This window comes from Ambystoma mexicanum, chromosome 10 (genome assembly GCF_040938575.1).
Source record: "Ambystoma mexicanum isolate Mex_15411 chromosome 10, UKY_AmexF1_1, whole genome shotgun sequence".
Lineage (NCBI taxonomy): Eukaryota > Metazoa > Chordata > Amphibia > Caudata > Ambystomatidae > Ambystoma > Ambystoma mexicanum.
The window spans coordinates 881,983,015-882,009,900 of NC_090932.1; the positions used below are offsets into that span (position 1 = coordinate 881,983,015).

General features: G+C 47.9%; 1 protein-coding gene across 27 annotated transcripts in view; it reads left to right on the forward strand.

The window, feature by feature from the left end:
• DLG1 (discs large MAGUK scaffold protein 1) overlaps positions 1-26,886 on the forward strand; it is a 2,685,689-nt gene that overhangs the window by 1,088,716 nt on the left and 1,570,087 nt on the right. For all 27 annotated transcript variants that reach the window (XM_069618589.1, XM_069618591.1, XM_069618601.1 and 24 more), the window contains one exon: positions 24,404-24,454. In XM_069618589.1, coding sequence (XP_069474690.1) covers positions 24,404-24,454 — 51 coding nt within the window. The remainder of the gene's footprint in view (positions 1-24,403; positions 24,455-26,886) is intronic.

Consider the following 26,886-nt stretch of genomic DNA (forward strand, 5'->3'; position numbering starts at 1 on the left):
GGCTCAAGGCTAGAGAAAGTAGCGCCCTTAAGATATTGGGCTATAACATCCATGTGAAAAGTTACAAAGGAGTGTGGGAGTCCCTCTACTGAGCGAACATGGGTCAAATAACCCTGTTATGTGGAATTTCTTTCACTCCGGAGGGTCTACAACCATGTTTTAGCTCACTGCACCCTTCACAGAGGAGAAATACCCATTTGCATATCTGTCTTTGTCCCACCCTCTAGGGCAGTCCAGCACCGAAAAGCTAGGCAAATCTCCTCTGAACAAGAGTACCATCAGCAACACCAGACACGTGTTCCAGCATAGTCGTGCCTCACCAATGAGGTGAAGCTGAGCCTCTCTGAGACAACGAGCCGGGGGTCCTTGTCCAGATTACCCTGGGTTACTTAGTCTAGTGAATCTGGATACCACAATCATACCGAAGCAAATGCTTTGCCTGTCCCAAATGCATAGGATATTCAACAGATTTTGCAAATGTTCTATGTTACTGCTACTACAGTTTTATCTGGTTAAAGGGTTGCCTTCTCTATACTATGGTCTGGAATTGTATAAAGTAAACTGGAAGGCCCTAGAAATGTTAGAAGTGTCTCTGTGAAGAAATTACAAGGCTTTTCTGGTACTGATCCGACAGGAATGGCATATCCAATCTTGGAGGTTTTTTATCTCTTGAAATAAATCAAAACTATATGCAAAGATTTTAAATCCTCCATCCAATTCTTAATTCTTTAATTTGAATCTCTTGATGTATTTGAACCAATCTGTAGTCTTAAATGAATTCATACATGATTGTAAATCTATTTGATCTGACTGGTCTTCCCGTAAGGATGATCTTTCTTTTAACTAATCCTGATAAGCTTAAAGGGAAACCTGGTATATTAACAAGGAGCCAAGATCGAGAGACCATTGTTAATGATAAACTCCTTTGGGAATACTGGAAATTTGCATTATTCCATGACAACCATGCCTGAATATCTCTGCAAAATTCCTAGTCCAACATAACGTTACATTTTTATGCATATTAGGTTTGATGTATTAGATACTCTTGAGAGAGGGGGATCCATTAGGAACATTGCACTTTATGATGGGCACTGCAGACTTTGTAATGATGTTATTTGTTAGAACCCTTAAAACATCTTATGTTAAACTGTAATGCCACTTTTGCTGTAAGAAGCCTTTTTCTGGGGAAATATGTATATTGTAGTGACTCCCTTAGTCGAGAGGATGTTTGCCATAGGCTCTTAAATGGTCGCCAGGTTTCTCTAATAATAGCCTTGGTCCAGTGCTTTGTTAGGATTCATGTTAATTTGGTGGAAAATGTTTATTACTCAAGAAGATAATTGCATGTTTAAAGTTTGTATGTCTGATTAACCTATCAATTTTCATTTTTAGAACCATGATCTAATGTTAATATTATGGTAATATGTCTGTATTATCTGCACGCTTTAGGGCTTTGTTTACTTTTCTATATTGCTTTTAAAGTGTATAAAAAGTTTGAAACTACACACAAAAAGAAAAAGTAATAAGAAAATGTAACTTCAGCTTTAAAGCAATATAGTATTAATATCCAACAATGTTAAGCTAATTCAATAGTATTAATGAGCAAACCTTGACCTCCTTGAAATAAGAACCATTAAGCAACTATTGCATTAGAAAATATATAATTTGTTCCTTTCTTCCTTATTAAACACTGTGCCTCGGTTAAGCTACAGGTTTGTGTATCGCAAGAGCAAAGCTCTTTTAAGGTAATTTATGACTAGTTAGACCATGTAACTCATTGGGGTTTCTCTGCAGCAAAATATGCCCTCCCTGCAGTTAGCAATTGCTCGAGACCTCTGAGCAGCAAGTAACTATGACCTCAATTGGGAATAAAGCAGACAAACAAAATGGTGTCCGATCTTCTTTAGATGAGAGGCAGAATGGGCAATCATTATCTTACTTCCACCCAAATGGAAGAGGCATCTGGTAGGATGCCAAGGCGCAATGTAACAAATATCACCATGACATGATTTGGCTTCTCAATCATTAAATATTTAATGAGGCCGAACTCATGCTTAACAAGTAGAAATTCTGTCTTCCTTTCTCCCGAGCATCTGGTCAGACATCTTAAGCCTCCATTCCTCAAGTGTTCATCTTGCTAATAAATGTGCTTCCTCATACTAGCTGGTAGATCCCACATAACCATATCACGTTCATACGCCCAAGCTGTTCTACTTTTCACCAATTAAGAAAATGGGTGCCTGGAATATTGAAGACATCCATTAAGGCCTCTATTTACAAGGCTTGTCAGAGCTTTAGATCTTTTTTCCCAATATAAAAAAATGCTTGTGGCCTTACTTCTAGTGCTATGCCATTCAGTTCTTATTGTAAGGGAGCTTTTAGGAAGTGATGATGGTTCATCAGTATATTTTCTCGCGAGTTATATCCTGGTGACCCCAAAATGTATTTGAAGGATTGGCCAATTTCACTACATCTATTTATTTGCAATTGCAGTCTGAAGGGGGTTTTGGAGATCAGAACAGCGTCATCCACAAATGTTCACTTTTCCCAGAGACTCCCTAGTCAGACTTGGGCAAAAGCGTTGAGCGTTGAAATTTCATGTGCTAAATCGTTAATATAAAGAAAAAAGGAGTGGGCCATAATGCCTCCCTGTCTGATGCCTTTTTGTTCATTGAATAATTGTGTGGTTACACAATCTGAACCATAATTAACGATTTTCCGATTATTGCTTTAAATCCAATAAACTGCTTCTAAAATGTAGAGGGAACCTTTAATTCCTGCAGGGTTTTACGATGCTGATCTCGAAGACTGCATCAAAAGATGTCCTAAGCTCAACAAAGGCGATGTACAACACTTGACTTTTTAGGAAGACGAAATTCAGCATGATAAAAAATAAAAAAAACTTGCTCCACCATCCCTTTTACCTGGTGAAAGCTTATATATGTTTTTGAGTATTGTTTAGAGATTGCACATAAGTGTGGTGAAGGTTGAGCTAAGGATGTTTTTAGTGACTGATTGTATACATATTAATTTACACTATTTAGACACCACCTATATAAAGATATCAGTAGATATGTGCTATAGTTTTTTTTTGTTTGTTTGGTATTCTTGTGAATTTTAGATGTGTATTGATCTATATGGTTACATAGGAACACTCATTGTTGGTCTATATATGTCCCAGAGAGCCTGCTCGTATTTGCAGAATATGCATCTGTCTCAACACTTGCAATGATGTCTGATGAAGAAGAGATCAATAAAGGACTGAAAAATGAGCACTGTTAATGTACTTTCATTGATAATCTTTAGAAAGCCTCTGCACTGTTTATGCTTTGTAGTGCTACCAGTTCTGATGAACCTGGACATCAGATTTCCTTAGAACTATCTTATCTGTCGCCACTCGTCACACCATCAAGCACAATCATACTGCAGTACCACTTGCGCTCACTAGCCTATACCTCACCTTCTCCAGAAATAGCCTTCACGCTCTGCTGCTCCTTCCTCCTGCTGGTCTCTTGATCTGCTACCTCCATCACCTCTGACCTTATTTGAACAACCCATAACTTCCTGCTTCCTGGCCTTCTTTGTGTATCCTCCTTTTCTGCCCTTGGTCTGCTCTCCCTTTTCAGTCCACCAGTGCTTTTCCCACCAGGGTTTGTTACAATCAGTGACAATGTTACAGGGTTCGAAATCGAGGGGAGCGTGGAGCTTTTTGGCTCCTGCTTGTAGCCTAGAAGAGCCTGGTTAGCTTGGCACCAACAGCTGCCAGGAGCTACTTCTGGCACTTCAATCCAACTGATGCCAAACAAACGCACCTATGTGAATTGAATTCAACATTTGGGACAACCTATAAATGAGCAGTAGGACACACCTATGACATTTAAAGCATAAGGTGTCTTGAATAAGGAAAATGTTAAATTGGAATTTTATGTTGAAGTTCTGTATGCGGAACGCGATGTACTAGCTCCTCTTTCCCCAGTGATCGCTCCTGCTCACTCGTTAATGTGGATAGGCAGGAGCTGCTTTTAGCTCCGGTTTATCTAATCTTAATTTCAATCCCTGTGTTAAATATTGGCCTTAAACTGCCCACTTTCTCTGTGTAGTCTTGCCAAGCTGTGATGGAGGCTCGGGAAGCATATTGTCAAAGTACGTACTGAGAAGGTAAGTATAGTTTGTACTGTTTTGTTTTTTTATTTTTATTTTTTAAATTTGTATTAATTTCAACACCAACAAAACAAACAGTGAACATCAATTATACATTCCATGTCTCATGTACAATTTCGTGAGGTGTCCACGGCCCCCCCTGTTTTCCCCCTCCCCTATCCCACATCACCCCCTTCCACCACCCTTTCTGAGGGCCCATCACTTCCCTCTCCCCCCGAAGAACCATCATCCTCCAGCCATGTCGGTCAGACCCAGACAGTGTGGCTACTAGTTGCCTCCAGGTTGTCAACATCTCCACTTCTTCACCCCCACCTCTATTTACTGCTTCGCTCCACACCACTGTTTCTGCATCCGCCCATTTCTGAAGATCCTGCCACCAGGCTTCTACTTTCGGTCTATTGCTTGCTTTCCAGCTCATAGCAATTCTGCGTTTAGCGAGTATGTAAGCCAAGTCTTTGAGTTTGCTTATGTGTCTCATTCTACGTGGCCTAGGGATCCCCCCCCTACCATGAATGCCCACATAGATTCCACCTCCAGACTTTTTCCCCGCCAAGAGGTGGGCTACCTCCCTCCAGAATCTCCTTATTTCCAGGCATGCCCAGAACAAATGCACCAGTCCCGCATTCTCCTCCCCACATTTGGGACATGTTTGTGTTCCCACATTCTTAAACTTGGCTATCTTCTGAGGAGTCATATATACTCTGTGGGTAACATAACTGGATTTGTTGCAACCTCACGTTCCTGGACACTTTTTTGTGGTATCCCTGTACCCTCAGCCACACCCAGTCATCCATAGGCTCTCCAGCTTCCTCTTCCCAATCCGTCTAAACTGGATCACCTCCTTCCCCACCCTTGACATCAGCAGTTCGTAAATTCGGGAGACCTCATGGCCCCCGTCTGACACATCATAAAATGTTTCCATGGCCCTATCGGGCTGAGTCTCCAGCACTATTTCTGACCAAGTGTCTTTTATCTTCCTCACCAACCTAGTATACGTGATGTACTGTCCCTGGTGTAAACCGGTGTCTTTCGCCAGTGTGTCAAACTCCACCGCCTTCCCATCCTGCCACACATCCCCCAGCGTTGCTATACCAATCAGTTCCCAATACTTCCGGACGTTCTTCCTCAATTGTTCATCCACTCCATTCACTGGAGGCATCTGTGGAGAACACAGGAACGGGTTCTCCATGACCTGGCAAGCCCTTTGCTGGCCAGATAGTACATCTCTTTAATGCCCCCTTGATCATACATGTTTTGCAGTTTCCATAATGCTATTCTGTTCCTAGAATTGTGCCATATGAACCCCCTACATATGCCCTGGATTTTAACAAAGAATCACTTGGGTATGTATGGTATATTCACAAAGTAGTGCAACAGCCTAGGCAGCACCACCATCTTCAACAGAGCCACTCTCCCCATCATGGTCCAAGGGAGCTTGGCCCAGAACCTCATGCTGTTTTCAATGTTAGCCATCACCTTCTGTGTGTTTGTGTTCGACCTCCACACTGTGATGTACATCAATCCCCAGGTATCTAAAGGTCCCGGTCTCCCATTGTATTTGTAATACTGGCAGTTCCTCTCATGGTATCCCTTTATACCTACCCAGGGGAAATATACATGATTTCTTGGGCTTCACTGTTATGCCAGACAGCACTGCGTACCGCCCCATTGCTTCCAGAATATTTTGTAGGTTCTCTTCTGGATATCTCAAGTACAACAGCATATCATCAGCATACATTGATATCAGATGTTGCCCTCCCTTCATGCTGATCCCCACGTCTCCAAATTGTTGCCTCAAATATATCGCATAGGGTTCCAGTGCTACGATAAACGGCATCGGGGACCACGGGCATCACTGTCTAGTACCCCTACTGAGTTGCCATCGATCTGAGATGGTCGCTCCTGTCCTGACTCGAGCCAGAGATTTACTGTGCAGCATCTGGACCCCCCTCAAGTACGTGGGCCCAACCCCATGTTCCTTCAAGGCCGCCAACAACCAAGGCCATTTGACAGAGTCGAAGGCCTTCATTGTATCTAATGAGATTATTGCAACCTCCTGGGGGTCCCTTTACGTTTGTTATATAAGATGATGGAGCCTTCTGAGATTGTCGGATATGCTTCTGCGCGGAACATACCTGGTCTGGTCAGGATGTATGAGTTTTTTGATAACCGGTCTCTGCTTATTCGCCAGCACTGCCGTAAGTATCTCTTAATCTTGATTAAGCACGGATATCAGTCTATTTGACCCGCAGTCCATGCATGGTTTATTAGGCTTAAGGAGCGGGATGATAATTGCCTCCCTCAGAGACTCCGGCAACGTCCCCCTATCTAGTGCCTCATTTAACATTGCTAGTAGTGGGGGGAGCAACTCCGCCTTGTACGTTTAGTAGAACTCGCTAGGGAGTCCATCCGCCCCTGGAGCTTTATAGTAGGTAAGAGCTTGATCACTGCTTCTAATTCCTCAAACGTAATCAGGACCTTCAAGTTCTCCCTCTCCGCTGCCTCCAGTTTGGGAAGGCAGATGTCCTTCAATGTTTCCATCATATCAATCTCCTCTCCCTCGTCAACATTAATATACAGTCGCTGGTAGAACTCTAAAAAGCCTTTGCTCACTCCATCCTGGGTATCTAGTATTTGTCCGCTCTGGTTGTTTGTCTGGGTGTCTCGTTCTTATACAACCAGGCTAATAACCTGCCCGGCTCATCTCCATCCACGTGCTGCCTTGCAACATATTTTTTATAGTTCAAGTTGCATAATCTCTCCCAGTGCTCCCTGCAATCCTGTTGCAATTGTCGTATAGTTGCAGCATCCTCTGGGGAATGTCCACCCTTGCACATTATTGTCTCTAATTTCTTTTCTGCTTCGTGTAACTCGTGTGTTCCGCCTTGTAGGCCTTTGGATTTAGATATTGACGCCCACCTCACCACCACCTTAAATGCCCCCCATAGCGTGCCAGCCGATTCTACGCTCCCGGTGTTGTGTTCAATGTATTCCTTTATCTCCTCCTTCAGGTCCTCCCTGAACACTGTGTCTTTCAAAGTTTCGGCCCTAAGTCTCCATGTCGGGATCCGTGCTCTGGGCGGTGAGTTCTGCCATGCTATATTTAATGGCGAGGGGTCTGAGAGGACTCTTGCTTTGTATTCCGACTGCACTAGTTCCCCTGTCATCTCCGGTGCAGCAAATATGTAGTCTAACCGTGTGTGCAGGTTTTGTGGGGCTGAGTAGTGAGAATATTGCCTATCCTGTGGGTGGTGCATCTTCCATACGTCCACTAGTCGGCAATCACTCAATAGGGTCTTCAGAGCTTTAGCTACAGGGGTGGTCTTCTCCAACTTCTCCAGCATGGGGTCTGGCATGGATTCACATGCTCATGAATATTCCCCGTCGTCAGGCTGGGAATCCTCGGTATAGAAAAAAATCAGTATCAGTTTCGTTTCTGATCTGTCTTTCTTAGTAGTAACCAATCACTGGTCTCTGGGTCATACTGCCCCCAGCCAATGACTGCCCTCTCCCTAAACCCCGCCTCCGGCAGCCATCCTCAGATTCTTACCGCACGTTGAAGTGTTGGGAGTCCTCGTGCTGTAGCTCTCGAGCTTTTGCTGCGTTTTCGCGCTTTTTCAGGAGATTTTTTCTCATTTTTTGGTTAAATAGAGCCTCAAGCTCCACTGTTTCTACATCCGATCAACAGGGATCCGTTTTGGAGTTTTCTACGCCCCTCAAGGGTGAACATTTCGTCGAGTTACGCTTTTGGAGGATTCCAGAAGTTCCGAGGCCTACCCCGGACATGGCCCAGGAGAAAGGAAGCTCGACGCCCGGGAAGCTGTTCAGGACCTGCCCTGGATGCCAGCTTCAGAATGTTTTCAAGGAGGACGAGCATTCGTTATGCCTCTGTCTCCATGAGGACAAGACGCACAAGGAGAAGGACTGTGCGTTTTGTGGGAACATGTCGGAGCGGACCATGAAGGATCGCCACCTCCGTCTCGCCAACTGGCTGGAAGGGAAGAGCCCGTCAGGCGAGAAGAAGAAAAAGAAGTCCGAGCGGTCTTCTATGTCCTGTGAGGGTGCCCCGGCGACGGGGGCCCAACAAAAGGCTAAGCACCGCTAGTCCGCGGGCACCGGGAGCGCCCAACGTTCGGGCTCCTTGGCTGCCAGGCAGGGCGCATCCTCCCCGGCGCCATTAACCACGAGCCAGTGCTCTGGCTCGGGTAAGAGGAAGTCTGAGAACCCGGCGAAGCTTCTGGAGAGGCCACGGTCGATCTCGAAGATTCCGGCCGAGGGGGAGCGAGGCTCGGACCCTCCCCCCCAAGGTGAAGGCCCCAGGTGTCCAGAAGCTGGCGATGGCCTTAATTCACCCTGCTAAGACCTCGATTGAGGATGTCGCCACGGCCCTGGCTCAGCCTGTGGAGGCTACACCAGTGGAGGCGCCCTCAGGACCCAGAGTCTCCCTGCCATCGCGGAGGGAGTCGTCTTTCAGGCCCATTGAGAAGACCCCCACGAAGTCCTCGTTGGAAAAGGTGGGGGAGGGGCTGGTGGCCATCGTGGATACGGACACGACCTCTGAAGAAGAGCTCATCGAAGTCGTGGAAGAGGCCCAGCCCATCGGGAGGGATCCCGATGAGGGCGACGACGAGAGGGACGGTGTCGCCGACAAGGCTCCTCAAGAGCCCTCGCGCCCGTCGTTTGCGGCGCCGCAGGACACCTCGGCGGCCATTTTGTCTGCGATTCAGTCCTTATGCTCGGAGATAAGGACAAGGTTGCCCCTTCCCCCGACGGAGGTACCTGAGCCAGACCCGACAGGGGAACCGGAGCCAGGACCTTCGGAGAGTCCACCGCATAAGAGGAGGAGGACGCATCCTACGCCACCTCTCCCACCTGCTCTGCCTTCCCCCCCGGTCTACTACCCACGGGGATGATACAGTCACGGACACGGCTACGACAGGTACAGATGACGACGGGGGCAACAACGGGACGTGTCCCCCATCGGCCCCTGCTCGGGCGTCCCCGCCCGATGAGATTGGATCCTTTCATGCCATGATTTCCAGGGCATCCGAGCTTTTTCAGCTCTGCCCAGAAGAAAAGAAGAAAAAAGGGTTCCTTTACCAACAGCGCAGGGCTAAAAGGAAGACGGTCCTTACCGTACCGCTTCTGGATGACATCTGGGATGAGGAGCTCGCCCTCCTCAAGAACCCTACGACGGCGCCGGCAAAGAGGGACAGGTAGGAGAAGAAGTACCGGGTCCCAGACTCTGCCCCCTTGTGCCTTCGGGCACACCCTACCCCAGATTCGGTCGTCTCGGCGGCGGCAAAGAAGAAATCTGGGGGGGCATCGGCCTCGACATCAACTTCCCCGCCGGACGGCGAGGGCAGGAAGTTGGACACAATGGGACGACGGATCATTTCATCCGCAGCAACGACTATCAAGGCGGCCAACGCCCTGGCTATTGTAGCCCGCTACGACAGGGAGTTGTGGTTCAAAATCGCCCCTCTGTTAGACTTCCTTCCGGACGCCAAAAGGGCTGAGGCCCTTGAAATCGTACAGGAGGGGGAGATTGCTTCGGATCATGCCATCATGGTGGCGACGGACATCGCCGACACCGGTTTCCGTCAGTTGGGCAACAGCGTTTGCTTGAGACGACGAGGATGGCTCAAGGCCACGGATTTCCTCCAGGACGTACAAACCAAGGTTCTGGACATGCCCTTCGACGGGAACAACCTGTTTGGAAAGGCGGTTGATGAGTCCCTTCAGGCCATCAAGACGGACACAGAGACTGCCCGGGCACTGGGAGTGCTCCAACGCCGACGGCCGTCCTTTCGGAGCTCCGGAGGCAGACAAGGTGCCTTCAAGGGATCCGGCAGTGGCTCCTCCACTTACCGCCTTCGGCAAGATCTTCGTCCCATGAAGCCTACAGGGGACGCGGCAAGCCAGGTGGTGCCCGTCTTCGACGACCAGGTCAAGGAGGCAAGGCGGCCTCCAAACAAGATTGAACCGACCGTGGGGTCTGGCCCCTGCCGAAGCACCCCGGTGGGAGGCCGGCTGGCAAGGTTCGTCAGCGTGTGGGAGTCCATCTCCACCAACCGTAGGGTGCTGGACGCCCTGGCCCAAGGGCACACCCTCGAGTTTCAGAAGAAGTGCCCTCGCGTTCCATCCGTGGCCAGGAAGGAAAATCACGTCCCTCAACTACTGTTGGAAGTAAGGGCGATGCTCAAGAAGGGTGCCATCAAGCTCGTCCCAAAGAGGCTTCGGGGCTCCGGAGTTTACTCAAGGTACTTCCTCGTAAGAAAGAAGACAGGAGGATGGCGCCCCATCCTGGACCTACGACGACTGAACAAGTACATCAAGGCACAGAAGTTCCGTATGGTCACCCTCCAGCATGTGCTGGGACAGCTGGAGGGAGGCGATTTCCTGTCGTCGTTGGACTTGGAGGATGCGTACTTCCACATCCCCATTCTAAAAAGACACCGAAAGTTCCTCAGGTTCGTGGTCCAAGGGTGGCACTACCAGTTCAAGGCCCTCCCGTTCGGATTGAAGTCTGTACCCAGGGTGTTCACCAAGTGCCTCGCACCGGTGGCGGCGCGGCTGCGCCTTCAGGGGATCCACGTCTACCCCTACCTGGACGACTGGCTCATCCGGGCAAGGAAAAGGGAGCTCACCGTGGAGCACACTGCAAAGACGGTCCAGCTGCTCACGGACCTGGGATTCTCCAACAACTTTCCAAAATCCCACCTGGTTCCGTCGCAAGTTGCCCTGTTTCTGGGAGCCAAGCTTGACACAGTGGCGCGGCTGGCCTCGCCGTCGGAGGAAAGACCAGGACCATTCTGGGCAAGGTGCAGCGTCGGCTGGCCACGGACATGGCCAGGGTACGATCTATCAAGTCCCTCCTCAGGATGATGTCCTCCTGCATTTATCTGGTGCGCCTTTGCAGGCTTCGGATGAGAACCTTACAGGAGTTCCTCGACGCCCGCTGGATCCAGTCGACGGGCAGCTTCGAGGACAGGATCCCTCAACGAGATGTTCCGTCAGGCGATCCGGTGGTGGGGTACCTGCTCCCATCTGTCGGCGGGCACAGACTTTCAGACCCCAGCTCACCAGGTGACGGTGACGACGGACGCCTCCCTGGAAGGTTGGGGAGCACACTCCGGAGATCTTCACGCGAGAGGCCTTTGGCTCCCAGAGGAGAAGTCTCTCCACATCAACATCTTGGAGCTCCGCCCGGTGTTCTGGGCCCTCAGGTCCTTTCTTCCGTCCCTCAAGGGCAAGGTGGTGAGGATATTCACCGACAACACCACCACGATGTTCTGCATCCGGAAGCAGGGCGGAACCAGGTCCCCGGCCCTATCCAAGGAAGACCAGGATCTGTGGCATTGGGCCATCGCCCAAGGGATGTTTCTGGTGCCTCTTCATCTGGCAGGAATAAAAAACATGATCGCCGACTCACTCAGCAGGGAGCTGCGCTCGTGCCACGAGTGGGAACTACGCCAGGATCAAGTGGATCGACTCTTCGACGATGGGGCGAACCCCAAATCGATCTCTTTGCGACGGCGACGAATTCCAAGTGCCGGAGGTTCGCCAGCAAGTTCCCCCAGCCGAGGAGCATGGGCGATGCTTTCTCGTTCCCCTGGGACGGCCTATTTCTTTATGCGTTCCCTCCGCTGCCGTTGCTGCTCCGGCTCATCAACCAGCTCAAGAGTGGTCGAGACAGATCTGGTCTTGTCAACGTCCCCACCGGTCAAGCTGCCGACGGACGCAGACCTTCTCTCCAGAGAAGGAGGCGCCATTCTTCACCACAACCCAGAGTCGTGAACTTGCAGGCCTGGCTCCTGCAGCACTAGAGTTTGGAGGGTACGACATCCCGGCTGACTGCAGAGAGGTTCTTGCAAAGGCCAGGGCGACCTCAACTCTCAAGTGCTACGGACATAAATGGAAGAGGTTCTCTGTCTGGTGCCGTGCACAGAAGATTAACCCTCTGCGGATTACAACCCCTCAAGTACTGCCGTACCTACTGTCGCTGGCCAAATCTGGACTGGCTCACGCCTCCATCAAAATACATCTGGCTGCAATCTTCCGATATACCAGGACGACGTGTCGGGCGTCCTTGTGGTCTCATCGCCTGGTGAAAGAATTCATGAAGGGACTATTCCGATCATTCCCGCCGGTGAAGGCTCCTGCCCCGGCGTGGGAACTTAATGTGGTGCTGACCAAGCTCATGGGGGGCCCCATTCGAGCCTATGCATTCGGCGCCTTTGAAGTTCCCGTCATGGAAGACAGCTTTCCTCATGGCCATCACCTCTGCACGACGAGTGGTAGAGATCCAGGCCCTATCTTGCAAGCCTCCATACTTGACTTTTCATGACACGAGGGTGGTGCTGAGGACGCATCCCCCTTTTATGCCCAAGGTGCCGTCGGACTTCCACCTCAACGAGCCCTTGGTGTTGCCAGTTTTCTTCCCGTCACCTTCGTCGCTGGCCGAGAGGACTTTGCACTCGCTGGATGTAGCTAGAGCGCTGAAGTTTTACGTGGACCGTAAGAAGAGTTTTCGGTAGACGTCACAGCTGTTTGTGAACTTTGGGACTGTGAATCAGGGGAAGGCTCTCTTGAAGACTTCCATTTCCAGATGGCTCTCGGGCTGCATCATGCACTGTCACCGGTTGGCAAACCGACAGCTGCCCGGCCGTCCGAGAGCCCATTCGACCAGAGCGATCGCTGCTACCACGGCGTTCCTGTCTGGTGTGCCCCTGCTGGACATCTGCAGGGCTGTAACGTGGAGGTCGACGCACACCTTCACAAGATTCTACTGCGTCGATCGGGACTCCAGGAAGGAGTCCAGGGCCGGCCAAGCAGTGCTGCGCAACCTGTTCGCCTAAGGTGAGCCTGGTGAGGAGGTAAGAGTTGCTTAATGTTGAGTTGTTGTATTGCTTAATGTTGAGCCTGTTGCCACCTCCCGTGGTTGTGCATGTGTGTACTGCTATGTATTCTCTTATTCATGAGCATGTGAATCCATGCCAGACCCCATGCTGGAGAAGGAACAAGTTACTTATCTGTAACTGTTGTTCTCCAGCATGGGTCTGGCATGGATTCACATGCAAACCCTCCCGCCTACCCCTCTGCGGCTCTTCACTTGGTCATACTGACACTTTACGTGCTACCAAATCTGAGGATGGCTGCCGGAGGCGGGGCTTAGGGAGAGGGCAGTATGACCCAGAGACCAGTGTTTGGTTACTACTAAGAAAGACCGATCGGAAACAAAACTGATACTGATTTTTTTCCATACCGAGGATTCCCGGCCTGACGACGGGGAATATTCATGAGCATGTGAATCCATGCCAGACCCATGCTGGCGAACAACAGTTACAGTTAAGTAACTTGTTTCTTCTCGTCTGATCTGTCAACCCTGGGATCTAGCGTGCAATTAAAGTGCCCCCCCCCCCGCAATATATGGGCTGATCTTGCTGAATAGAGTTTTGAAATAGCAGTAGCATCTTTGTTCGGGGCATACGTGTTGATAATGCTCGGCTCCCTATTTTCTACTAGTTCTCTTATTAGCACCATCCTCCCATCTGGCTCTATGGTAGACTGTAACAGCTTAAAAGGGACATGCAGTGCTATCCACATAATTACGCCTCTGGCATACGCCGAATATGTTGTTCCTATTGTGGTCCCTCTCCATTTCTTCTCCACCACCTCCTGTTTTTCCTTTGTCAGGTGAGTTTCCTGTAATAAAGCAATATCAATTATCTGTCTTCAGATACATCATGACCTTATTCCTCTTCAAATAATTGAGCCCCCTGACTTTCCAGGTCGCTATCTTGAGGTCCCCCATCTCATCCATACACCATTCCACCACTGTCTTCCGCTCCATGCGCAGTGAGTTATAGGTGTAGGCTCGCTCCCTAACTTTTCCCCTCCTGTTTCCTCACCTAACCCCAACTGTTGCCCCATACCCCCAACTGACCCCCCTCCTGTTTCCCCAACTGATCCCAACTGTTGCCCGGCTACATCCCTGGATCTCAGGCTACCCCACATCTTGCCTTTTCCCGGTCAACCGGTAATCAAATCGCCGCAGGAGAATACTGCACTATCAGTATCCTAACTAATCTAACTATCGGGGGTAATAGTGTGTCTCCTAGTGCTGCGCTAACAGAGCAGCACCTTTGCCTCCTGTCCTTCGTTATCAGTATTCAGCACAATAGTTCAATGTCTGCAATCGCTGCCTCAACATTTGCATATCTGGTACTTCTCTCCAAACTGCCTACCATCCCAAAGTTAATATCTGTTGGCACCGCTATCTATCGGTTTCTGTTCTAGTCAATAGTACATTAGAGGAGGAATGCAGGTTCACTTATCCTGTCCACTCTGCGACTGGCTCACCGCCTATGTCAGTCAGCCCAGCGTGTCCAGCCCGCCCTTCACATCTTCGGGAGTCTCAAAGAAAAACACCTTGTTCTTGTGTATAACCTTCAACTTTGCCAGGTACAGCAACATGTATTTGAAGCCGGCTTCCCGCAGCCGTCTCTTAACCGCCACATAATTCAGCCGCTGTTTCTGTACCAAAAAGGTGTAGTCTGGGTACGCTGCGACAGTCGCCGATGCTCTGCTTTTAGTCCCGCCTTTGCGAAAGTGTTCCAGAATCTTCTCCGTCTTTATAGTTTAATATTTTAGCAATGATCGGGCGAGGAGGGCCACCTGGTGGAGGCCTACTAGTTACGGCTGTGTGCTTGCTCCACTGTGAACACTTGGGTGAGCACTCCAGCGTCTATCTCTTTTATCAGCATATTTTCTATGTAATTTGTCGTGTCTGCTCCTTCTCCCCCGGAAGCCCCACCACATGTATGGTTTGCCGTGCTCGCTCCTCCAACCTCCTCTACTCGGCTTTCTAGATTGCGCCCCTGTTTTTGCAATATGGTGACCTCTTTAGTATTGGCTTTGCTAGTATTTGCGTTGGCTTTCACTTTACTTTGGAGTCCGCTTGTGCGCTCCGCCATCGCTCACATCTTGCCTTTTTAGGTTAACATCCACGCTGACAGCGTCAATCTTGAATTCCAGTGAGGATTTTAATTCTGCCATGGCAGTGTCAATTTTACTCTCCCATGAGGATTTTAGTTAAGCTATGGCTTCCAAGATCTGTTGGTCACTGTGCCCTGGATTAGCTGCTCATCTTGCGTCTCCCCCTAATATGTATGACAGTCTCTGGTGTTTGGGCTAGTTTAGAGAAAATGTTCATCGTCGTTTGTTTCACTTTGGACTTGCCAACCTTAGATGCTATCTTCTCTTCCGTATGTGGCCCAGCTCTGGTCTCTCCCGCTCGTGGCTCCGCTCTCAGGTTCCAATCCTATCTGTGTGACCTTTTGGCCGGCCGTCGCTGTGGTTCCCTGTTGCACCGTCCGGTGTGCTCGTCTGTTTGCCTATGCGGGGGTATCCCTTATGCACGCACAATGGCGTTGGTTGCCGGGTTCAAGCCTGAACTGTGTTGTCGTGGCTGCTATGCGGGCCAGGTGTGCAATGGTCTAGCTTGCCCTTGGTTGTTCCACCAAGGCTTAGATTGCCCCCACACCGACCCTAGGATTGGCAACCTCTCGATGCAGGATCTCGTAACACCTGTGTGTGAGTTCTCTCTGTGCTGTGGCCACTGCTCGCTAGCCCTCTCGGGCCGGGGTCTTCATCCGGCTCCCACTGTGTAGCAATGTCTCTTCAGCTCGAGTACATTTTGTTCTTGGTTGCGTAGTTCTCTTTATTAAAACAGGAGTGGCTGGGCTGCTGAACCAGCGCTGGTTCCCGGTCTGTTTAGGTATCCCAGGTGATATTGGCCTCCCCCTCTCTCTCCACTAATGTCTCTGCCGCTGGTCTCCTCTCCTCCCAGACAGCTTCTTGCAGTTCAATAGGGTCACTGTTCCTCAGCGGCCTCCTTCTGTGGGTTCCTCCAAGACCGTGCTCCTTTTTAGCCTTCCGCCTGCCAGCCCCGCCTGTTGTCTAGGTGCGTGGTTGGTATTGTTATGATACGGCTCAGTTGTAGATTGCCTGAAGGCTTTGGAATATCTAGCACCCAGTCAACTTTATTTCATTAGTGCCCCAGCTGCGCAGCTCTGCATCTCTCCTGCGGCAGCTTTGGAGGTATTGCAGTGTATCTCGGTGCACAGTGCACCCCTCGCAGAGTTCGCTCTTCCGGTGGCCCGCACTGGTGTGCCGCACCCAGTAGCCCTAGTTTTTCTCCTCGACCCCTCTGCCTTCTCGCAGGTGGGTATCGTGCACAAATCCCCTTGCTAGTTTGTGCTCCCACGTGTTTTCTTAGTCTTGTGTTCTGCCAGGGTATGCACATTGGGTATCGGTGGGCCCCTGTACCCCCCCACTGAGCGGTGAAACAGTGCACTTTGTTGCTGGGGCTCTATGCGCTTTATTTCACCGTCGGCTCCCAAAAGCAATGGGCTCTCAAGGGCTTCAAGCCCCCCTGCTGCCTGCATCTGCGCAGCATTCCAGGTGAATGCGGCGCTGGAAGGCCTCCAACTCACTGCTAGTCCTAAAACCTTATTTCCTCACAGCCCACCGTTTCATTCCTCATTATCGTGAAGTGGATGCCATTAACCCTTGTTGCGCCACCGGGCTCACTTGACATGCTTATGCTTATGCATATGTCTGGTGCGTCACCCCAGGCAGCTACCCGTGGGTCTTCGGTCATTCGTATTAGATGGCCAGGGGTTACTCACTGTGTGTCTCTGTCTGCATTGCTGTCCGGGTCTGGTGCGTTCTGTTTCTTGCTCCACCCGACGGCCTCCTCAGCCACGGGTCTGCAAGGGTTTAAATGCCTGAACCTTATTTTGGTCTGCTCAGCACACACGGTTTGGTGCTGTCCCCAAACGCCACATTTCTGCTGAAATCTTGTAATCTCCTCTGCTCTGTCAGCTGACTACTTCTTGCTATCTTGCAGCGGCCGCCATTTCCCTTTGTTGTTTCGCCGGCAGATCTCGATACCTTCCAGCTTGTAACTTCGGTTCCTCTCCTCAAGTCCTCAAACTTCTGCCCTCATGTTCATACCATATTCATACAGCGATGGCTTCATTTCTGGCACAAGTGCCCTAATGTCAGCATGTGTGCTTAGCAGGATCTTGAAGAAACAGCAGGAGACTCATGGAGACACGTCCTACTCATGGCTCCTTAGCCACTCCCCCAGTTTGCACTGTTGATTGTATTTTACAGTTGGCTCGCTGGCGGTTTACAGAACCCCTCGCCAATTGTGAGCACTCATTACCAGTGCTGGGGGTTACTGGGCAATCCCTCTCTCTGGACCGAAGGCGCAATTCTTGAATTTCTCTTGACGCTGCATCTCCGACAGGCAAACTTATCCAGAAAGGGATACTGTCTTGCCTGTTTTACTGCAGGCTGCGTGGGGTACTGGAAGTCTGTTCTTTCTCCGACTGTGTCTCTCTGGGCTACAATCAGGTGCATGGTCTCTATAACAAATGGAAACAAATTGGCAAAAGGTTTGCTTAGGAGGCATGGCATGAGTCCAATAAGTCCTGCAAAACAGCATGCTGGCACAGCTGGGGGGGTGTTGGGTGATAGGAGCTTTGAACCTCTAAACTGCCACCGTCCTCCTCAGCGGAAAGACTGGTTCTGGATTTCTCATACCCCTGGCTGAGAGCGGTTACCATTACCATTTTACCATTCCCATTTTGGCAAGGCCAGATTACTGGCCTTGTCATGCCTGATAACCAATTAAATCTACACTGTTACAACCGCCAGAACCTTTAAAAGCTAAATAGTAAAAGGTGGTATATCCTGGCTTTATAGACAGATTCTAATGACAATCTTTCCTGCAATATAAATTCTACATTTGCTAAGGAAATCATGCCAATCAGTATCTGAGATCTCGCTAAACTGATCTGCTATATTCCACGACAAAATTCTCAAATTATTATGAATAACAGATCCTAAACCTGGCCTTTCATCCATTTGGTTTGCATTAGTGCAGTGTGGGTTTTGTCAATCAATGGGCCTCATTACAAGTCCGGCGGTAGCGGTGCCAGAAATACTGGCAGGCTGCCGCCGGACCGGTAATATCATTCCGCCTCCGTGATTGCCGGAATCATCGGGGCATTACAACCCTGGTGACCCGGTAATTCTGGAGGCGGAATTCTGTAAATCGCCATTCCCATGGTGTTCCATAGAACTCCATGGGGATGGGGACCATGGAAACACTGGTTCCGTCTATGACGGAGCCGGTGTTTCCATGTCTGCCTGCAGGCGGGTGGTGTTACTTCCGCCAGGTCAGACCTGGCGGGAGTGGCACCTCCCGCCTGCAGGACTTGGAATCAGCCAGTCTGGAAACAACGGTGGTGGCGGATCTATCACCACTGTTGTTTCCGGACCGGATGACTTGTAATAAGGCCCAATGTCTGTCCGCTACAGCTGTGTTAAACATTTTACTGGCTGGTGTGACAAATTCCCCCAGTGAGGCTAGGGAGGTAAGCCCACTGGGCAACACCCTTCATAGTGTTTGAGGCAAGTGGGACCTCACTGGGAGAGACTGCCCCTTAGGGGACAAGGACTCCCTTCCCATGAGGAACTTCCCGATGCCCTCCATGTGATGGCCGATATGGAACTAAATTATCCAATACACCCAAATATCATAAGTTCCATGACTGGAGTTGAAGATAAAGTGAACATATGCCATTCCCAAAGAGAAGGTTAAACTGTGCCTTTAAATCAAAATCTACGATGGACTGAGCCGAGTTGGTTGAAAAGGATGACTTACCCAAGGCACAGAACAAGAGCAGGAGGAAGAGAGAGCCTGGGAAGCCCCCTCTGCGTAAATCACTTTGCAGAGGCGGAGCTGACGTAGACCGCGGAGCCCACGAAATTCAGGACGACTCAGAGCTGGAGCGAAGAATGCTGAAAGCACGTGTGCCAGAAAGCCTAGAAGACTGGAACGCAGAGCTCGGTGGTGGCGTGACCAGAGAGAACTTGTGGGCAGGGTGTGCTCTCAACTACGCCAATGCCACCTCGGGGAGAAAGCATCTCCAGAATACGATATCGGCGGGGGTATCGAGAAGGAGACAAGAACGCGTACAAAGCAGACATCACAGAACACAAAGGAAGAAGGTGTTTCCAATACCCACAGGCACAAGAGACGCTCCCATACAACACTGAAGGTAATGGGGAGAACAGAAATACCGTGAGGCCAAAGGGGACTCGTTATAGACTCAGAAACTTATCTCAGTACCGATAATGAAAGTGTGGAAATCAAGTGGATAACTTTGAACTGTGTTCATGCAATAAAGCGAAGTGCAGAGGACACAGAGCAAGAGGAGTAGAACTAGATTACTACTACCATGGTTATTGGGGGGGAAACCACCCCACATACAAGAAACAAGGAGTCGAACATAAACTAGAGAGACACTTGTGTAGTAAAGGCCAGAGGGTCCCAAAGATACAATCTACACAAGGAAGAGTACCACTGGAAAAGATGAAATATAATGTTTTGGACAAGGAAAGGTCTAGAGAAAGATGCACTAAACAAGAACGTGTAGTTCGATAAGAAGGAGAGGAGGAGTCTCACAAGAGCAAGAAAAGCCCCAGAAACAAGAGGAGAGAAAGACTGTTAATCCCCTGAAGCAATTACAGAGGTTAATACAAAGGATAACGAGGGCCAATTTACAAATTGTATATTGAGCAGAACTCTGAAAAAGAACGCCAGTGCAACAGCACGGCCACTACGAGAAGGTAGTCATTCTCTTGACCGTAGTATTATAATAGTGGTATGTTCAGTTAGGTTTTTTTGGATAGCTGACTGATTCCTTTGGACATTTATTCATGACTAATGATTGGGAAAGAGAGGCCTTCTTTTTATTCTTTAATAAACATATGGTGAAAAGGTCCTCGGAGTGTTTGACCTTCTGACCCGCAACACTGGCCTTAGAGGGCTATTAAAGGTTCAGATGTTGCCCTCTTGTAAATCTTAACTGGATCAAATGTGGCTCAAAAATATGCTACACAAATCATTATTGGCATAAGAAATAGAAATTGAGGCATATTTAGAATCCAATCAATAGGTTTCCGGCTGTGATGTATAGTATACTTGCATTCCCTCCTACTTTCACCCACACACAAATTGAGTGAAAGCAGCAATATGTGGGGAGTGAGAGGCAATTGTGTGAGCATTAACATAACTCTTCATAACTTTTATGCTTCCATCCACTTGCCTTTATTGTGGTGCTTAATTTTTTGTTGCATCCATTTCTTATTCCCATCACCTCGTCCACAAATATTCATGCAAGTGGGATGACTATATAATAGAAAGCTGGAAATGGAGCACCTTTTTGCAGAATTGATGTTTCGCACAAAAACAGAGGTGCATTTGTGGCCCTACCCTCACCAAGAAACCGCACCGCACCACACTACTTATCCAACACACTGGGACGAGCCTAAGTACAATTGTTCTGAGGCCAAGGGTTGTGTGCATCCACACTGCGATTCACCCCACCTGGCTCCTGTAAAAAGTACAGAGTCCCAAACAATTACACCATCGGCAACGTTTGTATGTTTCTGCTTGCTTAATAATGAGACAATTGCCCTACGGTCCCCACACACATGAGCAGCAGACCCCCAAGTATTAGCAAACTCCTCTAAAGTGTATGTGCTTTCTGTCTGCATTACTGAGTCATACTACCACATGCATCGCACACACAGGAAAAGGGGCTTGGACTGTTTTACACAGGGTGCACCAGTCTGCTGACTTCTAAATTACAAAAAAGTGTGGAGCACTGATGGACTCGTTTATGATAAATGGAAGCATTGTATTTTGACTGTTTTAGAGTGAATATAACTTCCTTACCTTTTTGTATCGGCCCCAACTTTGACAGCTTTACAACTTCCATGCTGTAGTCCTGGGGTAATGGGTTCCTTAAATGGTGTGTTGAGAAGAATGCAGGTTTACAAATTCTTGTAGGAAAGGACCCAGCAGTGTTATTTTCTGTGGTTAAACATATTCTCACTTGTTAAATGTATTCTCACTTGTGTTCTCTCCAAACACTTCTGTGAACAACACTCCTTTGGTAATCCTGTGAAATTGTATTTTTGTGACCACACAGTTTGTGGGTTGATGTGTGGGGGGTTGTTTGTGTCTGTTGTGTCTGAAGTTGGAAGACTGATAGACTCGGAACATTGTCTACTTCAGTGTTGTTCATTTGTATAGCCACTAGAAGCTTACATTTTACCAGCTTGCAAATGTGAAAAGAAATTGCAATTTAGATAATTCTTTCATATATTTATTTTATGATTTAAAAAAAGATGCAATAATCTCTGATCGCTCCAGCCTGTGCACATCGCCAGTTAGTGTTTAGCAGCATTTTGTTCAATATGAAATAGATTGGGACAAGAATAGATCGAAGCTTCAAAGGATTAGCCAACATCTAATTATCCATTGAGTGCCAATAGTGTGCGATAACCCTTTCATTGCTGCTGCTTTTCTTCATGAACAAAATACACTAAAGCTATGTGTTAAAATTGCATCATCTGTCAAGATCAGTATCACTTGGATGTTTTCCAGATACTTTCATTGTGAATGTCTATGCATTTTCACATTTCATTCATGAAACAGTTGGACTCTAGAGATTAATTGGTAAAGGAAATGTCATGGTGTTTGTATTAAAGCTGCAAGTTAATCTTTTGAAAACTTATTTTTTGGTGTCTGATATGTCTAGTCCAGGACAGCGGTCTGACTAATAGTGTTCACCAATTCTTTGGTTGGGTGAATTCCCTTGTGGGCCAGCTTGTGCATGAAAAGGCTGAAAGTAAACACAGAGGACTAGTCTTCCTATTGCGGTAAACCACAGCTAGGCCTAGCACTATGGGTGATGAGGAAGGCCATTGGTTCACATCAGCCCTCAAAATTCTTTATCCCAGAACCACATCATACAACGCAGATGGCGTGCAGACCCATAACCGTCTAACAGATTAGCCTACACCTCCCACCTCAAAGCTTACCTGGCAGAAATACACAATGCCAAAAAATCCTATTACGGGAATAGAATCACCAAATCGCTAAACCCATCAAAGGAATTCCACAAGCTGATCCCTGAACTCGATGCCCATGCATACACCGCCTACACTCCCATCCACACCAAGCCCTCTCTGACTCCCTCTGAGACCACTTCCACAGCAAAGCCCTAGAAAGGAACAACTCCATCGTCTCTAAAATAGCATCGCTAGCACCTCCGTCCCCTGCAACCTCCATTGGGACAGCAGAACCGCCTTCCATCCTCCTGCTCGTCTCATATGTCTCTCCACTCTCCCACACTGAATTCCTCAAACTACTAACAAGCACCCACGCCTTATGATCTTTGGGTAACCCCTGCCCCCTTGCTTTACTAAAAGAAATCTTGACATCACCTGTGCTGCCGACTTTGCAAGGTCTATCGTCAACACATCTCTCATTTTCAGCACTTTCCCAGCAGAATTCAAAAGCTTCTACATCAAGCTCCTGTTCAAAAAGCCCACACTATACCCCCTTGTTCCGACTAATTACATACCCATATCAAACCGATGTAGAACTAAACTAATCAAACGAGCAGCATACTAGCAACTATGCCATTTCACAGAATCCAACCAGATCCTCATCCCCGCCCAATCCGGATACAGACCCTTAGGAGGAACTGAAACTTGCCCAGTCTCCATCTGGGATGATCTTAAGACAATTGGAAGACTGCACCGCCCTAATCCTACTTGACCTCTCGGCAGCCTTCGACACCATTGGCCACTCCCCTATCACGGACAGATTTCACTTTCTCGGCATCCTATGCAGTTCTGAAGTGGATATCTTCCTTCCTCTCCAACTCCCTGCCTGTCACCCACAGAGTGCCGCAGGGTGCCTCCCTCTTCCCTCTGCTCTTTAAGATCTACCTAAGTCCCTGTCCCACATTCATTTGACCCCTCGCCTATCCTGCTATAATTACGCAGACTACACCCACATTGTATTCAAAATCCAAAGGGCCCCTCGTCCACCTCGCCATATATTGCAACATGTCTCCAAGTAATCGAATACTGGATGACTGCCAGCCACTTCCTACCCGACCCAGGTAAAACTGAGATCTTGCTCTGTGGGAACACTGCCTCCCCCAAACCACCCCTTGGCAGCTCTCTAGGTCCACCACCAACCATCTCCAACACAGTAAATAACCCCAGATGCATTATGGACGTGGACCGGACCATAGAACCATGTCATCTTGGTTCCATTATATGCCAAAAATTGGGTGCGCTTAGGAACATGTCAAAAATCCTTCGTCACAACCTACAGATGAAAGCAGGAACTACACGTGTTCATTTTTGCACATTTTCTAACGTTTGCAAATTGTTCACTCTGCGTGCTAAAACATGAATGGGGAAAGCGGCTTTTTTGATCTTATTATCATTCACGTAATGGTTGAATGTACATTTTTCTTACTGCTTGTACCAATTTATTGGCCAATGTATTGCACTTTGATGCCTATATTATTTTAATATTTTGGGTCTTTGTGATACATTTTAAGATACCCCCTAAAAAATGTAGGAGGTAAACTGTCTGCTAAAGGTTGCCCGTGATAGTATTTGCTTTTTTGGTATGTTTTAAATTATGGTATTAATACCACTCTTTATGGAATATAGTTAGAGCGTTCAATGCATCTAACCTGCAAAATGTCCAAAGAACAGTATTGCGCCAACATTCCCTGCATTAGTCCTGAATCCTATCCTAGTTCTTAGTCGAACTTCTGTAAGAGAGATTTTCCTTCTCAACTGATATTGTGCTGAATAATGCAGGGTGGGTACTTGTCATTGTAATGGGTTATTTGTAACATGCTTAATACCCAGAGGTTTCTACACACGGACCCGGGGATTTGAACCTGTGTTGCCCCGCATCGTCTTGCTTCCAAGACTAGCGCATTTGCCCCTTAGCTATGCTCCCGAGACATAGCTTGGGAGGATAGCTCAAGCACCAACATGCTAATCTTGGGAAGAGGACGATCTCATGCATCATTGGCTCAATACTCGGCCCGGTCTGAATCCGATCTTCATAATCCTGAGGTCAATACATGGAGTGCCATGAGTGGATAAGAATAGTGATACTGACTATTATAGCATTTATAAGCTGGAGGAATGTGGCATGAAGCGCTATATATAAATCAGCAAATATATTCTTAGTGTTTTTTCTGATATGTTGATACAGGCTTCTTAACACTACTTGCTCAGGATTCTTACGTCACTTTTGTTTTTTCTGCAGGTGAATGGAACGGACGCAGATTATGAATATGAAGAAATCACTCTTGAAAGGGTAACCTGTATATTTCAATTCCAATGTTCTTGTTATTTTCAAATTGTTTGGCATGCCACTGAGGTGTCACTCATTGGCATGCATTTTCTGCTTCACTAAGACACTAAACTATGCTAGAGATACTCTAGGGCTAACGCGGAATGGGTCACTCCTAGCATATAACGGTACTGAAACACACAAAGTTAGTGGGATAGAAGAAGGTTTAATCGTCAGGGTCGCGGAAGAGGAGGCGGCAATCAGGTTGTTTTTTAGAGAAAGAAGGAGCAGAATGGGAAAACCGAGAGTATCCAGAAGCAGGAGAGTCTTTTAGTTCACTTATCCAAATATGCTCCTATGCCACCAGAGTCTATTTTTTTAGAAAAAGGGCTGGGATTTGTAACTATTAAGTATTATGACAAATTTAAAGTTGGGTTGGAATTCAACCAATTCATGTGTAAAATTCATCTGACAATTTTTCATTGATAAAGAATGTGAAACTAATTCTAACGATTCAGGTTTACATAATGCTTAATTGCTCTGTCCACCTTTACAGAGTCATAGTGGAGATGCCCAAATGTTTGAACAGAGGGTACTCTCAGAATTATAACGATTAGAAGCATTCCATAACAAAAAACTAGTTTGCGACATCACGTAAGCGGAGATGGAAGCCATACGGAGTCTATCCTGTAACGTAAACATCTTAATCCGTAAGGCAGATAAAGTGTGTGTGTGAGGGTGTAGAATAAGGAAACTGAATAGGAGGGGTCATGGTGTGGGCTATAAACCATTATTATATACATAAAGAAACTTAACTTTCCCTTTATCTAATGGGCTTGACCTTCCTCAACCTAAGAACATGTAGTGATCCGTCAGAATATCTGTCTAAAGGAATGTTCTTCCTGTCAGTCAGAAAACCATCTAAGCTAAACTTGAACCTAGAAACATAAGCTTTTAACTAAAGTAAAGTTTGTGTTTCTTCCACAAGGAGAATTGCTCCCTTCTCCTGGTTAATGCTTTGTCTGATTGCAATATAGGAGTGATTTCTTCAATGTTCTTCTACAATGGACCAGGGGAATGGCCCCTTCTCCTGGTCCTCCTTTAAAAGCTCCACACAGTGTTCTTTTAGCATTTGAATAGAAAACTTGAATTAGTCTTGTTAATTCCTTCCAGGAAGTATAGAAGCTCACAGCTTTATTTTACTTACACTTGACATTCTGGTGAGGGATACTATTTCCAGGGTCCTCTCTATTTCTCCTATATATCTCCTTACTGTTTTCTCCAAAAGTATCTTCTTGAGAGGAATGTCTCTCAAAGCACTCTGGTTTTCCAGCTGTATTTGATGTTCCAATACCACGAGGGAGAGGGCTCCCAATACACTTAGTCTTATTAGTGGCGCTAGATGGACCACTGCAACGAGGGAGATGATGTCCAATACACCCTGCGTTATCAGTGGTATTTGACAAACTGCTGCAACGAAGATGACTCCTGCTGCAATCTGTTCTTTTTGGGCCACTTCCCAGACCCCAGCCAGTCTTCCCGCCTTTCCTGTTATCTATGGTGTCTTTGGGATGCGGCTCTGCTCCTTCACAGGGTCGCGGGTTGTTCTCTTCCTTATTTCTGCGTGGCTCTGTGGCAGGCAGGCGGTCTATGCATCGTTTCCGGACCCGACGGTCCACCTCCCTGCGGTCACGCCACCACCAAATGAGTTGGCTCCCTGCCGGCTCCCCGGATGATTCAGCAGCATCCTTTCATTCTGACGAGATGTCTGCTTCTGCTTCACTTTCGGTCTTCCCAGTTTGAACTTCCCAGGTTTGGTTCTCGTACTGCAGGCTTCTGCTATGGGACTCTACTGGTCCTTTCTTGCTTTGTGCTTTATTTTGTTGAGTCCGCCCTTGTGTAACGTCAACAGCATTCACTAAAGTCTCTTTAGTATTCTTCATGTCTTCTGTGGGCGACCTCATTACAGTACTTGGCTGACTTTGCATGTGGTTAATTCATATGCTTTTTATGTTCTATTCGTGTGTTTTGCATTTGTTAGTCATGGCTTCACAATTCTCCAGCATTGGCTCTTTCATGGATTCACATGTTTAGAATATTCCCCGTCGACAGACTGGGAACCCTCGGTCAGCTTATAAAGCCGTTTCCCATAGGAAAACCTTCAACACTTTTGTGTCCTTTCTGTCGTTTTGGGCCGCGCACGCACGCCCCACTAGGACGTAGTGCTATAAATGCCCCGCCCCCCTGGCTCCCTTCAGATTTCAACCGTCTCCAAAGTGGGAACACCTCGTGTAATTTCTACTTGGTTAGGTTGTGCTGTTGCGGTTTTTCTCCTAATGTCGGGAAAAGCACTTTTCCGCCCGTGCGCTACGTGCGGACTAACGAAGGTGTACGAGGGGGACGGACATATGGACTGCATATATTGTCTGCACCCTCATCACTCGGCTGACAAGTGC